This window comes from Lissotriton vulgaris, chromosome 3_1 (genome assembly GCF_964263255.1).
Source record: "Lissotriton vulgaris chromosome 3_1, aLisVul1.2, whole genome shotgun sequence".
Taxonomy (NCBI): domain Eukaryota; kingdom Metazoa; phylum Chordata; class Amphibia; order Caudata; family Salamandridae; genus Lissotriton; species Lissotriton vulgaris.
This window is the reverse complement of record NC_141689.1, coordinates 1,511,908,318-1,511,925,414: the sequence shown is the minus strand read 5'-3', so window position 1 is coordinate 1,511,925,414 and position 17,097 is coordinate 1,511,908,318. Positions and strand designations below refer to the sequence as shown.

The 17,097-nt window shown below is 43.8% G+C and overlaps 1 protein-coding gene across 1 annotated transcript in view; it reads left to right on the top strand.

Moving 5' to 3' along the window:
- REST (RE1 silencing transcription factor) overlaps nucleotides 1-16,929 on the top strand; it is a 37,331-nt gene extending 20,402 nt beyond the window's left edge. Inside the window, exons 3-4 of the mRNA XM_086961978.1 lie at nucleotides 6,128-6,211; nucleotides 11,345-16,929. Coding sequence (XP_086818104.1) covers nucleotides 6,128-6,211; nucleotides 11,345-15,216 — 3,956 coding nt within the window. The 3' untranslated portion in view covers nucleotides 15,217-16,929. The remainder of the gene's footprint in view (nucleotides 1-6,127; nucleotides 6,212-11,344) is intronic.
- The last annotated feature ends 168 nt before the right edge of the window (nucleotides 16,930-17,097 follow it).

The following is a 17,097-nucleotide window of genomic DNA, read 5'->3' as shown; positions in this document are numbered from 1 at the left end:
AGCGCTGTGCTCAAATGTCTATGGAGGAGAGTAGTGTTGCAAAATCCCAAGTGAGTTTTATACGTCCAACAAAATTACATTTGTTGTGAATTGTTTAGTGTCATTTCAAAGTGGCTGCCATTTCAAGTGGCTTGCATCCTAAAATAATGTGACCATGTAAAGTATAATTTCTGTGCTGGGTCAGGCCTAGTGGGGTGGAGAGTGCGCATTTGTGTGATCAGTTGATTCTGGGTTTTGCAGAACCTGGCTGGGGTGGATTGGATCCCAGGGCCTTCAGGTCTTCGGCCGTGAACAGTGGGGTTGGTGGGAAGTTTTCGAGGTGAACCCTCTTCTCAACTCTAGGCGGTTCAACGCAATGGAGGGTTATATGAAAGGCACCAGGTCCGGATACAGAAACTATATGTAAGTGTTGTTAACATTTTGGGTGCAGTTTAGCAGACTTTTGTTTCTGGGTCAGTGGAACCGTCGGTTTCCCCTGTCCATAGGGACATCTTTCAACTAACTTTTAAGATAGGACATTTTAATGTGGGACAGCTGGTAATGTCTGCCATAAACCAAGAAATCCGAAATCTACTTTGATTGGCCATGTTCTCGGCGTACCATAGTGTTTGAAACTGTATTTGGCGCCGCGTTAGAGACAGTACGGTAATTGTCGGATTCGCCCCAAACGCTTTAGTTAATTGCTCATTTTTCTGTGGGATTTATCGGCGACGTTGTAAGGTTTTGCAGACCAGATCTTTTTGTGCGCATTTTACCCTTGTTCGACGTTGCCGAGTGATTGATGTCAAATCGTCTGGGCAGTCCAATGACTTTCCCATTGTTCCGTTTTAATCTTTTGTTAAAGCCCTGATTTGTGGTGTTGCAGAGTAGCTGCCGGACTAATTGTGAGCGCCCTGTTTAATGGAGCTTTGTTGTGTTAACACTGCACTTGTAAGCCTGTCTGTTCACTCCCCGGAGAACAAAACCGTTTGTGTGGAAACAGCATGTGCTCGACTGTTCTCTTTTAAAAGTTTGTTTTAGATCGGTAGAGAAGGAAGATTTCAGGCTTTAGTCCTTTGTCGGAAAATGAAGGCCACATGCTGGTCACATTTTAGTCTGTATGTTTTTTATTTATTTTTTTCGGTAAAGGAAGAACTTTCGGCGTCCGTGACCTGAAGGTTTTAATGTTTTGAGGTTCAAATTAGGCTCGGCAGAAAAATAATTTTCAGGTTAGAATACATTTAACATAAAACATATTTGAGCAACTGAAACTATTCAAAATACGTGGATTATGGGATGCTTTTGATTTAGATACGTACGTTGGTAAGACAGTTTATTATCAAATATCTAAGGATATGTGAAATGGTACTCCTTATAAGATCCCTTGTGGGTAAAACATGCAAACCTTTCCCTTGGGAGGGGCGGGGGGGGGGGGGGGGGTGGTAGGAAGAAAGATCGAAATATACCCCGTCTTCCTATTCCTCTCTGCGTTTTCAAAATGTCTGAAGGATCTGTGCAGCTGGTTTGACCAGTAATTAACGGTTCAACAAAATCTCCATTAAAGGGTAATTGTTTGGAAGTGTTGCACATGCAGGCAGGGTTGGTGCCCACAGTCTTCTGTGCGTGTAAATGTCGTTTTCTTAGCAGTAGCAGAATTCAAGAATGGACTCTGTAAAATATGCTGCTATGAATATCTTTGCATTATGTGTACCTGCATTTGGGTCTCCCTTCGCACCCACTGCTCAGTATTCTGCCTCTTTAGTTTGACTGTGCAGTGTTCTACTAGTGTTGTCTGTCTAGAAGCGCGCACATGTGTACCTCTGTATTCAACGTGTGACTTACTTGCCCCCAGGCCTCGCTAAATGGGGGGGGTCGGGCGTTGTGACGTGTGAGGATTAGCCCATCAAATTCAGCTGTCTGCAGAGGAGCGTCAGTACATTCCTGGAACCACACGTTCTACACACGAGAGGACAGGGTGGCCTAGAGAAATAATTACAGGGCTAATCTTGTACCCTCTGGGTTTTTCCGAGTATTGTAACCAATATCAAAACCCTTGCCTCTCTAATGATCAGTGAGATTCCATATTACAAAAATATGCCTGCTCTCTTTTAACACAGTGTAATAGTCCACCTGTTAGACCCAGCGGTTTCGAGCAGGTTGGGACGCACCGAAATCAGTCAGAATCCACCATATAGTAATAATAGTAATAGGGGCATTTATATAGCGCTGGGTTTTTACGCGCACCGGCGCGCTGCGAAACCCTTCCTGGCTTCCCTGAGAGATGGTCCCTTAATGGGTATCTCCAGGGTGAGACCAGGCATCCCCGGCGGCATTCCAGACAGAATGAGTATGATACACGTGTCCGATAACCTGTGTTCACTCTTGGGTAGCTTGGCAATGAGCAGTGAGGCTTTTTTTCAGAGCTCAAGTGTAAAGTATTGATACACCACCCTCGCAACACACTAGGTGTGCCACACAAAAACTCCACATTGTATTTATAAAACACTTGTCTTTGTATTACACACACAAACTGAAATCAAAACGAGATACACATTGTATATACACTTTATAGTTGTATGCAATTGTCCAACTTCCCCATTGAAATCAAAATGAGACACACATTGTATATACACTTTACAGTTATATGCAATTGTTCAACTTTCCCATTAGTAGAAAGGTCAAACAGTCACAGGTCTTTTACAACATCTTGTGACTCACTCAGCCCCTCAGTAACACTAGCCAACAATACACGTTGCATCTGCTGGCGTCCCAGTGACTAGACAGTCGGAACCACCTAACATGGAAAGAAACAGTTACTTAGTTTCGTCCATCCGGATTAGATTTACAGGCGCCCGGCAGCACCTGCATGAGTGTGGGATCGATATTCTCCCCCACCCCTGTAGACAAAAGGTTGTGACCCAGGAAGCTGGAACGCTTCCAAGTCTGGAGAAATGTTTTCCCCTCAAGATGAGTTGTGAACTGCCGTAGCCCGACAGTCAACTGTGGGTGCACACAAAACTCCTCAGGCCTCGTCATGATGTTCTCCACAACAAAGTGCCTTGTGGCGTGGGTCAAGGGAGCCAGCGACCTCTGATAGAGGCTGCAATGACAGGTACTGTCGTCCTCCCAATCTGGAGGTTGAAGACCGTCTCAGCTCCTGGCTCAGGTTCCCCCAACACCCCTCTGACACCACAAGCTCCAGAGTTCAAGCTAGCACAGGTCCCCTTGGTTGCAAACATGGGTCCCGCACTCCTCGAACTCCTCACGTCCGGCACCTCGGGTGGCTGCTGATCTTTACGAGCACACTCAGCACAGTGTGATGACGATGTACATTAGGACGGTCCTTATCCCAACCAACGATTACTTCCACCCGTTTACACCACACACACTTTGGTCCTTATGATCTTGTGGAAACTCTGAGATCCTTTGTGTCCGTGGGATCTTGTGGACAGGAGGCCAGCAAACAGGCCCTCAGAGAGTACTTAGGGACCCAGGCCACAACAATTGCCACTAAGCTGCAGGCCAGCAGTGTTCAGGCAAAATCCACCAAGTGATGGTCCCCTTCCTGGCCACCACAAGTCTGTGGGTACTCCAGTTCCAGCGTGGAAACAGTGTAACATGGTTCCAGATCCAAAAGCGTCTCTACTTTCTAAGGCCAGAGCGCCAGTAGTTATACCCACTTTGACTGTGGACTATTCGATCAAAGTCCTAAGTCAGCAAAACAAGATCAAAACATGAAGTCGCCAGACTAAAAGGTCAGAGGAGACCATGCCAAAAGATGCCAGGTCTAACACTGCCCTTACAGCTTATTGACTTTAACACAGAGTTGTTCCTTTAAAGCCCAAGTCCCATATTAAAAAGACATCTTTCAAAGATTCAGAACGGTGTGATAAGTTTGAAGCCTGCTTAGGTTCATGAACTTTATCCTTGCTTTCGTATTGCTAGAATAAAATAACTCCGGCCTTTTTCTGTCTTTATCAAATTTGTTAATAAAGAGATCAAATCTATAGCATCTAACCTAACCTTTTTCCAACAAACCAATCGTACCATAAGCATTTCCTAATACATGGGGTTCTGTACTCTGTATAAATGCCAGTCTCTGATTTCTTTATAATAAGGCGACTTGTGGTGCACCCAGTCGCTGATTATAAAGAAAAGACATCAGAACTAGACTATTATAAGTTATTACAGTCGAGTTCTGATGGCACACGGAGCATAATTAAATCTGCTGTTTAGCAACATTGCTTTTCTTTCTTCCGCTCTATTTCTTAGTTTACAATGACTAGCAGAGATAATATTTTAGTTTTTTGCACTCCTTTGATAGAGTAAAGTTGGAATCTTCCTGCATGTTTTTTAACAGTCCGAGCTAGTTAGCTTTTTTTTAAATTGATTAATATTGAACTGTTCTAAAATCTGTTTGAACAAATAGCTAACAGGTTTTAGATGGGTTTGATTTTGAACTAGGGGTTTTATTTCTATTCTTCGTTTGCAGACATGCTTGCTCTTTCGTATAAAATGTTATGTTATATTGATTAGTAGAGCACACTAATCACCTGAGAGAGTATCCAGGCCCTTGAAGAACCGCACCAGCAAAGTAGTCCCTTGTGGGCGTGTCTGCGTTGTGCTTCGGGCGTGTGCTGGGGCGTGACAAACGCTGGGGGCGTGTGGTACGTTCCGCCCTTCATGCCATGTCTCATATTGTGTGCTAATCCCACCCTGCTCCCTTTAAATACCCCTGCACCCCATAATCCTAACCCACCCTTACTCCTTAAAATACCCCAACACCCTTAAACACTAACCCATCTTAACCCTATAAATATACCCTGTACCCCAAAACCCAAACCTACCCCTGAACCCTAAAAATACCACTGTACCCCAAAACCCAAACCTACCCCTGAACCCTAAAATACCCCTGTACCCCAAAATCCAAACCTAGCCCTGAACCCTTAAAATACCCCTGTACCACAAAACCCAAACCTACCCCTGAACCCTAAAAATACCCCTGTACCCCAAAACCCAAACTTAGCCCTAAACCCTAAAAATAACCATGTACCCCAAACCTACCCCTGAACCCTAAAATACCCCTGTACCACAAAACCCAAACCTAGCCCTGAACCCTAAAAATACCCCTGTACCCCAAAACCCAAACCTAGCCCTGAACCCTTAACACCCCTGTACCCCAAAACCCAAACTTAGCCCTAAACCCTAAAAATAACCATGTACCCCAAACCTACCCCTGAACCCTAAAATACCCCTGTACCCCAAAACCCAAACCTAGCCCTGAACCCTAAAAATACCCCTGTACCCCAAAACCCAAACCTACCCCTGATCCCTAAAAATACCCCTATACCCCAAACCTAGCCCTAACCCTAAAAATACCCCCGTACCCCAAAACCCATACCTCTAAAACTACCCCTGTACCCCATAACCCAAAATTATATCTGAACCCTTAAAATACCCAAACACCCCAAAACATATACCCCATACCCATACTTACCTTATCCAAACATTAAAAAAAAACATGTTTTTACCATTCTTGCATTTACAACGAATTTCGTTGTAAATGTATGCGTGGTAAAAGCATATAAAATGTAATGCCATGCGTTATAATGGCATTGCGGAGTCATGGTACTTTCGTAATGAAAGTATGCGGAGTGATGGTATGCAGAAAAAAAGCTAGTACCTTATAAAGGAACTTTGCCTTTAGCCTCATTCCTCTAAATGGTTATGGAAGTCCTTGGTGACTTGTAGTATCCTTATAATGTATGGCAGGGGATACTTTATCCCATATATTATGGGCTTGTTACCATAATTCATTTAAGTCACTGTGGCCGTATCCCAAGTAAATTATTTTTTACTTCAGTATTATGTATGGCGGAGAAACAACGTGTTACATTTAATGTAAAAATACTTCACACTCTGCATTCTGGTACATGTGGACTTGTGCGTTTTCCTGACATTAGATTTTGTGACATTTCATCAAAGGAATGTTCTGTCAGTTATTTTGTACATCAAGTGCAACCATTTTGAGAAACTGTTAAAACTTCATTGGTAAGTTATTGGGACCAGTTACTATTTTGTATTTGTACTGTATTGCACCTTCTTGCTCTGTTTTTTAAGCTATCTGTATGCTGTTTTTCTGTTGCAGGGGAGCGTCCATACCAGTGCATTGTGTGTAATTATCAAAGCTCACAGAAGACCCACTTAACGAGGCACATGCGCATACATTCAGGTTGGTAGCAAAGTAAGGTTTTCTTTTATATTTGAATCACAAAGCAGTGGCACAGACTGCCCAGGTCAACACATAAAGACACACACTATCTGCTTGTTTACATAACAAGTAAGCTTGAGATGCAATTGTCACCCTGGTAAAATTTTCAATTTCCCCTTTTTAAATGTTTGAAATCTTACTTAGTTTGTTTTATACCATCTGTGATTCTATACATCAAATTTCACAAAGTAACCAAGTGCCAGTCAGTAAATATATGTTTGGGTTTCAACATTTTACTAGTCTCTATACCTCTTCGAGGGATAGGAACTGCAACCATCAAACCGGAATTAGGTTTAAACAATCTTCCCCTGTTTTGGATGGAGGGGATTTCACAAACAAACAAGCTATATTAACCCCTTCCATGCTGGTGACGAACCCCAGCCGTCATGCACTACGGTGCTCGTGTGCTGATGACGGCTGGGGTTCGTCATGGCCCGCCCCTGTTCGTTTGTTTACCGCACGGGGGCGGTAACCGGCCAGCAGGGAAGGGGTTAACATAAAAGCCTAATAAAGCCCTGGTTCATGGTTTTTTTCCCACAGATTTATAGCAGGCTGTTCTACTATTATGTGTCCCACTTTTCACCTAGGTATTTAATGCTGCAGGGCTAAAAGCGACTATTAAAGTTTCTATAGCGAGACAGTGGATCCACATTCTAGGTCATACTGTATAGAAGTGGGGCCAAAACTTACCACTTTGTACCAGATCAATCTGATCCATTGCAAGAGGCAAATACCTGCTATGCTCCAGGACTGGTATCCATGATACCCAGTGTCCTGTAGGCAATGGGACATTGCCTGGTTTCACCAAGTCTTGCTGTAAAAAGCTGTGGGTTTGGGATTGACCCAGGAATCTGCCTGCTTGCTGAGAGGGAAGATGGGTGACTCATGTCCCTCAAGAATTTGCCTGCCATTGAAGGAAAACCCGGCTGCCAAACAATTGAAGGAAACCCGGCTGCCACACCCTGTGGGACCATAGGGAGCAGAGAAAATGTGGGAGAGTGCCGAGGAAGCTTTTACAGTGCTCACGGTTCTCTGGTCTCCCTGCCTGACTGCAGAACCAAATCAGACTCAGGAGTGGCCTTATCCAACTTGGCCAGTGTCCACTGCACAGCAAAGACTGCCTGATTTAGACCAGGCAGAGAAAGACACAGATGTCCTGTGCTGACTCTAACTTTGTTGCATTTCGACTTTCCTAACAATCAACGAGGCAAAAGAATAGTTCCAAGTTCCAGAAGGTAATTTCTTACCTTACGCAAAAATCTTGCGCACAGTCGGTGAAATGTGGACCTCGTTCCACGAAGAACCAAAGGAGTCGCGAAAGCTGAGGGCGCATCTCACGTATATACAAAGCACTGAAAGCTAATCACACAGTTGACCTGTCAGCAGCCAGGGTAGGATGGGAGGCGGCGTATCGTCCCCACTAACTGACGGGGAGTGGATGAGGGAAACAGCCTCTACAACGAAGCCGTTTCCACGAAAACCTTAACCACGCATGCATTACAACGCATGCGTGGTTACCACGAAAGCCTTTACCACGCATACCTTTACTACGAGGTACGTAGTAAAGGCATGTGTAGAAAAGGCTAACATTAAAAAGGGGGCTTGGGGGGGGTCTCCCCCCCCCCCCCAAAAAAAGAAACTCACCTAAAGTCACTGAGCGTCGTTTAAGAGGAAACGGAAAGAAACTTCCGCTTCCTCTTAACGACGTACGACGTCACCACGAACAAAGAGAGGAAAAGGTTCTACGTTGAAATAGCATTCCGTTGTAACGCATGCGTGGTAAAGGCATGCGTTGCAACGGAATTCGTTGTAATAACATACAACCAGTGGATGATGGCATTGGCACAGGTGGCCGAGGTAGCCAGTAAAGCCCGGTTTAAACTCACCCAGTTCCATTATCGACACTGCACATATCAGACCCTGCAGCGGGTGGCGTGGTTCACCCCAGGGCGACCTTCAGCATGCCCACGTTGCGGTTCAGACCCTGCTACTTTCCTCCACATGACTTGGAGTTGCATACGCCTACAAACATATTGGAATCAGTTGACACAGATTCTCCGCACCACAACGGAAGTGCGCGTGGAGGCCTCCATTTTTTCAACGCCAAAAAAGGGGACCCGGATACAGCACAAGTTTGCACTCCTGGGCCTGGTTCTGGCATAACATTGAACCACCATACACTGGATCCAATCTACTCCCCCCCCCCCCTCCCCCCCCCCCCGATAAATGGAGGGAGGAGCCGTGAGAGTGGGGCCTAGCTGAAGTGTTGCCTGAGAGCAGTGAGAGTGGATGAGAATGCAGAGGAAGACCTGGTAGTGTGGGGACAATAGCTTGCGGGAATGGCGCTCCCCACAGACCAGAATGAAAGTGAGGGGAACCCTACTCAAACCTAGAACCACACCCCAACTGCACCTCACATATACAATGGGAAAAGCCCTCTCACCTAAACGTAAATGCACAACACGCCAGTCTCCCCGAAGGCCAGGCCCTACACTCTTTTATATATATCATACATGGGTTGGGCGCTGCCATCAGGCGCTGCCAGTTTTTTTTCTCCAGTTTAGTAGTTTTGTATTTTCTCATTTAACCTACATTTCTCTTATTAACAATACTGAGGAGCATTGCTATGTACATTGATCTGCTGGGTAAGAGGATGGGCTTGCTCACCATCAATGGCTATAACATGTTTAGAAATTGTACCATTGCAGGCGATATGCGAACAGTTCTACGAATTGGCAAGTAATAATTTGCTCTTCCTTGTTTGTCAATGACATACTGTAGCATGTATATGACGGAAGTTCAGTGTAATATGGTGCAATGTCATTAATAAAGACAAGTATAAAAAAAAATGTAAAAAACGTTGTTGCACTTCAGCGATTGGACCCTTCTCTGCAATCACTGGAGCAGACTGCTGTAAGATGTATTTATGGTGCCACTGATTTGCCAGTCAACCCACCACAGAGAGGAGACCGGGTTGCCCAAACAAGTGCCGGTGGGCGCAGCAGGTCACCATGTCACACGTCCACGGGCACATCTATGCTTGGTAAACCAGAGTGCACAGCAATCAGGAAAATCTATACATTGACAGACATTGACGGTGAACCTTTGGCTAACCGAGGAACAATTGATCAAATATTGCTATCCCTGCACTATGACTGAGGAGTCATTTGCTACGCTCTGACCTACTGGTCACACATGGCTCTGAAGTTTCTCAGCAGTGACATATCCTGCACCTGAGCTTTAAATGTGACTACTTCTGTGTTTTTGTTTGTAGAGAACCCCATAGTCCATGCTTGTAGATTCCCTTACTCCGTATGTTTTGACAAACTTTGGGCTAGACATTACATTATTGCACCTTTTGTGTGATTGTTTGAGTTCTGACTCTGTTCCCTACAGTACCTCTCAGAGGCAGATTGGTCTGCTCGTCCTTGCAACCCTGGAAGTCATATGCAGACAATGTACTTTTCCCAGTTTGCAGAGCCATTGAATGACCCCAGGCAAACGACTTCAAGCACCACAGTTTGAACCCGTCTGGCCTGTGACCCTCCACCCCGAACAGGGATAGCTCCTATACTGTTGGCAGCGGCATCACACAAACATGCACCAGTGGTTGATGCTGTGTGATAGGTTGTGAAATTCTAAGCTGTGGAGTTATTTCTGCTTGGAGAAAAAATATTTGCTATATTCCACGTGGTCATATTCAGTGTAAATATCCAATTGGTGCCTCTCGAGTGACGTTGTAGCACCCTTTACTTAATAACTATAACTCTCAGTGTCTGGTGAAATCAAGCAGTGCATCACTCTTTGTCATTGCTTCATTAAATATTAAGTTTGTTTACAGGCTTACTTTCAATCAAGCGTTCAGTTGTAAATGGCAAACTGTTTTGGAGAGCAGGTTCCGGAAACACAGCGTAGTATTACACGGTTGAAAGCGTTCTGTATAGTTCAAGAAGGATTGTAATCAAAGCAGTGCCTTGAGTGTCCCTCATTTGGTATTTTGGGGACTGCAATATAATTCTGATTTTACATTTATATATGATAACCTTTGAAGAGGTTAATGTACACTTGTTTTTAATTTGAAAAAGAAACAATTGTAAAATGTATTTTGTATTCATTATTTCTACAGCTACTGCCATTTTCTTTTAAATGTACAATATTGTATCCCCTCCAATTGTATAGAACATAGTTACACAACATTTGTTTTGAGACTGTCTATCTTGCTTCGTTTATTTGCACTCTACCACCTAATACTTAAAACCCCTGTGAACTTCACATATTTGCACTGTGTTAATCTAGTTTCACAAACTCTTAATTTCTGTCTCTCTACAATGCATTCAATGGACCAGTTGGGTATGAATTCAGTTTGGTAACCTAGTATTGTGTATTCTGGTAGGTATTTCTAGATAAATGTGACCCCTATGTTTGCTGCCTGTGTTTGTTTCTTGGTGTTGTCATGTGGATATTGTAAATGTATTGTTTTTCAATAACTCACTGACTCAAATTGATAAGTTTTAATTCTGCCCAAGTTAATAATAATCTTACGATATTGCCTTATGCTGGCTTGTGGAAAAAATATTTCCTCCTCCTTATTAAAAAAGCAGAAAGTACACAAATGCATACATAATACAGAGGCTGCGGCATAGTGTTTAAAAACAATTTTGCAAACATTGGTAAATTAATATAAAAGCGAGTTGGTGTCCATTCGCTGTATGAATTTCGGATACCCCCTTAGAGTGACAACCCTATTGGCTGCCACATATGGTTGCCATAGATTATTTATGGTAAATGGCGCACCTCTGGAAGTCTTGCACTAACTAGGAATCGCCCTAATGGGTATGAAGCACTGAATAAACACAGTGTGCTGCTGCAGAATACAGTTGTATGACAAACTGTGCAGTGTGGTCACTTGACCTGTAAGTCCATACTAAATGACTCCCAGTTTGCAGGGACTCTTCAAACTGTGTGATTTCATGGAGTCAGAATTTGATTGGCATGTTTTATGTCCCAGACAAACTGCATGCAATGGCTGTAACTTTTCTTTGTTCACACTAGATCAAACTACACATGGTGACCATTATTTTTGTATTTCCCTAGGTGAGAAACCTTTCAGATGCGATCAGTGTAGCTACGTAGCATCAAACCAGCATGAGGTAACACGGCATGCGAGGCAGGTGCACAACGGACCCAAGCCCCTGATCTGCCCACACTGCGATTACAAGACGGCGGATCGAAGCAACTTCAAGAAGCATGTAGAGCTTCATGTCAGCCCTCGGCAGTTTATGTGCCCTGTCTGCCAGTACGCTGCATCCAAGAAATGCAACTTGCAGTATCACATCAAGTCCCGGCACTACAATTGCTCCTACATCACGATGGATGTTTCCAGGGTGAAGCTGAGAACGAAAAAAAATGATGCAGCTGGTTCAGATTCTGCTGCTAATAAAAACACTGAGAAAGTGCAGGCAGAAGTGAAAGAGAATGAAAAAGCTGATGAGCCCCCACAAAGTGAGGAAGAGCAGAGGAGTTCGAAAGCAGAAAAATCGACCACTGAGGACTGTGTGGAAGAGTCTACCACCAGAATTCGCAAGCCTGTTGCCAAAATCAAGGATGTTGCTGAAAAAGCGAACAAGAAAAAGAAAGAGAAGTCCGTAAAATCAAAGTGCGTAAAAAATAAGGTGGATGACGATTCTGGTTCTGTGGAGGGTGACCAACAAAAGGAAGAGGCCGAGTCTGTTTCTACGAAGGTGGATATGTCAAAAACAGCGGTGGAGTCTATTCCTACAAAAGGGGAAAAGCGAAAAGCAACAGTGGAGTCTGTTTCAACGAAAGTGGATAACCAAAAGACAGATGCTGGGTCTGTTTCAACAATTGTGAGCACCCAAAAGGCAGATACTGAGTCCAATTCAACAAAGGGTGTTAGACGGACGAATCAGACTGAGTCAATCTGTACGAGGGGAGATAAGCAGAAGGCAGAGAGTGAGTCCATCTCTACCAGGGCAGATACCCAAAAAACAGTGGCTGGATCTGTTCACTCAAATGTGGACACCCAAAAGACAGATACTGAGTCCATTTCAACAAAGGGTGGTAAACGGACACAGTCCGAGTCAATCTGTACGAGCGGGGATAAGCGAAAGGCACAGGTTGAGCCCTTTCCAACAAAGGGGGATACACAAAAAGAAGCAGCTAAGTCTATTCCAAGGAAAGGGGATAAACGAAAGGCAGCAAGTGACTCCCGTTCTTCTACAAATGGAGACAAGCAAAGGGCAGATGCGGAGACAATTTCAACAAAGGGGGCTAAGGGGAAGACAGAGGCTGAGTCTGTTGCATCAAAGGGGGATATGCAAAAGGCTGAATCTGAGCCTATCTCTACCAGGGCAGACAAGCGAAAAGCAGAGGTTGAGTCTGTGTCTACCAGGGCAGATAAGCGAAAGGCTGAGTCCATCACTACTAGGGGAGAAAAGCGAAAGGCAGATGCGGAGTCAATTTCAACAAAGGGCGATAAGGGTAAAGGAGAGGCTGATTCTGTTGCATCAAAGGTGATTAAGCGGAAGTCTGAGTCTGAGTCTATCTGTAAAAGGGGAGATAAGCGAAAAGTAGCGGTTGCGTCTATCACCACTAGGGCAGATAGCCAAACGACAGAGGTGGAGTCTATTTCATTAAGCTCAGCCACCCAAAAAGCAGATCCTGAGTCCATTTTAACGAAGGATGATAAACGGACATCCCAGACTGAGTCAGTCTGTACGAGGGGCAATAAGCGAAGAGCACAGGTTGAGCCCTTCTCAGCAAAAGGGGATACGCCAAAACAAGCAACCAAGTCTGTGCAAAGGAGAAGGGATAAACAAAAGGCAGCATGTGAATCAGTTTCTACTAAGGGAGATGATCAAAAGGCAGAGGATGTGCCGGTATCAACAAAAGGGGACAAGCAAAAGGCAGATGCGGAATCATTTTCGTCAAAGGAGGACAAGCCAGAGTCTGTTTCACCAAAGACGGATGGGCGAAAGGCAGAATTCGAGTCTCCCACTACGAGGGCAGATAAACGAAAAGCAGAGTCCGAGTCTGTCACTACGAGAGGAGAAAAGCGAAAGTCAGATGCGGAGTCTGGCACTACCAGAGGGGATAACCAAAAGGAAGAAGCTGCCTTTAAAAAGGCGGAAAAGAGGAAGCCTGAAACAGTCTCTATCGAGGGGGTTAACCGGAAGGCAGAAACCGACTCGCTTTCTACAAGGAGGCATAATAGAAAAGCAGAAGCAAAGCCCAGGTCTATGAAAGGGAATGCACTGAAGGCTGAAGTTGAGTGCACTTCACCTCCAGAGGATGAAAGCCTACCAATGAAAAAGAGGATAGTGGACGAAATTCACCATAACACTCAAATAGTTCAAAAGCAGGAAAAGATGGTCTCCAAAAAGCAAAAATGTAGCCAGAAAAAGAGCAAAAAGGAGAATTTAAAAAATACACAAAGCAAGAAAACCAAGATCGCCGCTGGGAAAAAGAGCAAAAAAATTGTGGTCCCGCAGAAATCTTCTGTTGGAATGAAAACCCAGTCCTACGCATCTGAGACCTCTAGCAGTCTGGTTAAGGACAGTGAACTTGCTGAGGTGACACTCCTGCTAGGGAGCAGGTGCACGCTTGTGGATAATGTGGACAAAGGTATCCAGTGCCAGATGTCCGAGCTTATACCAGAAGCAGAGACTAATGCTCCGCATCTGCTGGATGCACTGGAGATGAACAAGGAGGCTGCTAAACAGTGCAACAGTATAACTAGTCCAAAAGATCTTGCCCCCAACTTGACTGACATTCCGCATTTCGTCACTCCAGTGGAGCCGACAGAGGAGCAACCAAAGGGAGCTCGAGTGGAAGAAAAGCATGGTAATGAGCTTTTCGAAACTTGCAAAGGCCCTCAGTTAAGCCAGGCCAAGCCATATGAACATCCAATAAAGGAACAAACTAGTGGCACACAGCAAAACGAGGGAACCAAAATGCGCACAGAAGAGAAAGCAGGAGAATCGGAAACAAGCAAGGGGCATCACAGTAATGATATGAGAATACTCGAGGTACAGCTGGATAACGTGGAGATAAATACAAGACAACACACAGAGGGTAGGGACATTCGTTTAGAACTTGCAGGGCAGAATGCAGACATTCTCTCAGAGCCTGGAGAACTGCAAAATGGTGGTTCAGAAATTGTGACGCTGCAAGAGAGTGAATCTGCAATAAACATGGAGCTACAGAATGACAATGCAGAAATGAATGCAGATTTACAGAGCGCGATTCCAGAAATGCAGGATACTTCTGAGATTTGCACAGAAGTGCCTAAAGACCACTCTAAAATGCACACAGAGATGCATCCAGACAATGTAGTAGGCAGTACACAAGTGCATGTAGAGCAGTGTAAGGAGGACACTGACAACCAGGTAAAACTGCAGAATGCCGACCTCAGAATACCTGTAGAGCATCAACTGACAGACACTGAGAATATAGGAAAGCATAGTGAGGATACAGGTGTAGTGCGACAACTAGTGCCATCTGAAAAATGCGTGACTCAACATGCCCAAGGCTCCAATCCAGTAGAGGGTTTGACTAATGCTGTCCCTTTCACGGAACCAGATTCCCCAGGCAAAGCTGGCCGGGCTGCCTGCAAGACCGTGCCATGTTCTAGTAAGACAGGAAGGACTGTGTCTGTGGAAACTGAGGACGATGAAGGCATCCACAGCCACGATGGCAGTGACATCAGTGACAACATTTCCGAAGGGAGTGATGACTCTGGGCTGAACGGCGCCTCGTCGAATTCTGAGAAAACAGAAAACAAAGCTACTGCACCAAGTGCAACAGAAAAAAGTGCAACGAGGGATCATTTTGTGTGCATATTTTGCGATCGCTCATTTAAGAAAGAAGATGAGTATAGCAAACATCTAAACCGTCACCTGGTCAATGTATACTACCTGGAGAAAGCGTCAATGGGTCAACAGTAAGCCACTCTCAGATTTGTGGCATAGTTGCACTTCCTTTGCCTCCTGCAGTACATTTTTGTACAGATCTTTGTAAACCGTGTGCTTTGAGCATAGTTTACTCAAGTGTGGTGGTTGACTGATATGGAAAAAATATTGTACCACATGATGAACATTGGGTTAAATCCAGGATCTCTAATGTAGAGGAATGGCCCCAGTTATGTATTGTATCTCTGAATGAGAGACTAGTTAGTATGTGTAATAGCATTTGTGCTCTAAATGTACTATTGTGACTGTATATATTTTTGATCGCTCAAACAAGTAAATTATTTTTCAAATCAGAGGTCTATTTTGGGTGATAAAGTAGACTGTGTTAATGCTTGTTTTTAAACGTACACCCGCCTATGTATTCCTTTAGCAGACATTGGCTCTGATTATTTGCAAATGTCTTGTTGGGTGAAGTCGCTCCTCAAACTCGTATGAAATAAACTTTGCTTCAGTTGAATGAAGTGAGCACTTTGTGGGTACCTTTAGCAAAGTGGAGTTAAGAGGTCCCTAAATAATTAGCGAACGGGTTTAGCTTGAACATTATTTTAATTAGCCCCTTAACTATTGGCATAATTCATAGACTTTGGTTTCCAACTATAATCAAATTGCCTGCTTCGGTTATTGTTTCAAAACATTCACAAGAGCAAGGCATCGCCTTTTATTCTTATTATTTAAGAGGGTTTTTTTGGGGCCATCTGTTTAACTGAAAACAACTGCTGTTGTCCTTAAAACGAATGACATCTCCAAAAGTTTTGCAGTTAGAAACCAGAGAAAAACTGCATATGGCAAAAATGCAGCCTCCGGTTCCTTTACTTTAGCTTTTTCAATTAAACAACTGTTTGAATAGTGTCATGCTTCTTGCTTTGGTCATGTATGCCGCGGCTGCAGAACAGAAATGGATTTGTGCACAAAAAATACAGTTTTCTACAGTTTCATTTGTGCGGCCCAGAATTAAAATCATTGGCGCTATGTACCTGGATGAGTGAGCTTTTGTGAACCTATTTTGTTCTGTTTGGTGCTTCAACTGAACCATTGCACATTTGAGTTTTATCTTTACTATGCAGTTTAATTAGTTTTAGTCTTTATACTGTACTGTTTACACTTTATATATATTTTATATATCCATAAATATATGTGCATGTTTTTTCTATGTGTGAAATATTATTTTGTATTGAAAGGTCCAGATTGGTAGATTACCAGAGGTCATTGAATATGTGTTATTGTAATATAAAAAAAGAGCGAAATATATATCTGTTTGCAAAACACACAAAAAAGGATGTGTCGTCCCTGCACTGAGAAGCAGACTTGCAGTTGTTTTAGAATAGAATACTCAAGCCAGCTCGTGGGTGAGAGCACAGGGGATAAAACACACGGATTAATAGGCTCTATGTGAGGGCAGAAAACCCAAGACTGGTGCCCATGCCAGTACTGTATTCCTATTAGCAATTGTGTTCTTTATGAGAAGCACTGTTCCTATTCTGAAGTTTGTGTGAATGTTTGACATGATTATAAGAGGCCTGGATTGGTGCCCCGACTAATCTTAAGAATCCTTACACCATGTGTTGCGTAGGTACCCAAACTCTCGAGGATGGAAAAAAAGTGAATCCCTGCTATTAAATACACTTTCTGGGCTCAGGGCATTACAGCAGCAGTTACAAAATATGCATATACTAGTGTCATCTTTCTACTAAGTTCCGTCAGATTAGGCGTTGACTGAGAAAAGGCTAATATAAGGGGAAACCTCAATAAAAGCTTTCACTCTATAAAGTGTATGGTTGCTAGATTCTTTAGTGTAAATAAATAGTGACCTTTGTTGTATTTGTTGGATTCACCTTGCTACATACGTACGCCAAGTAG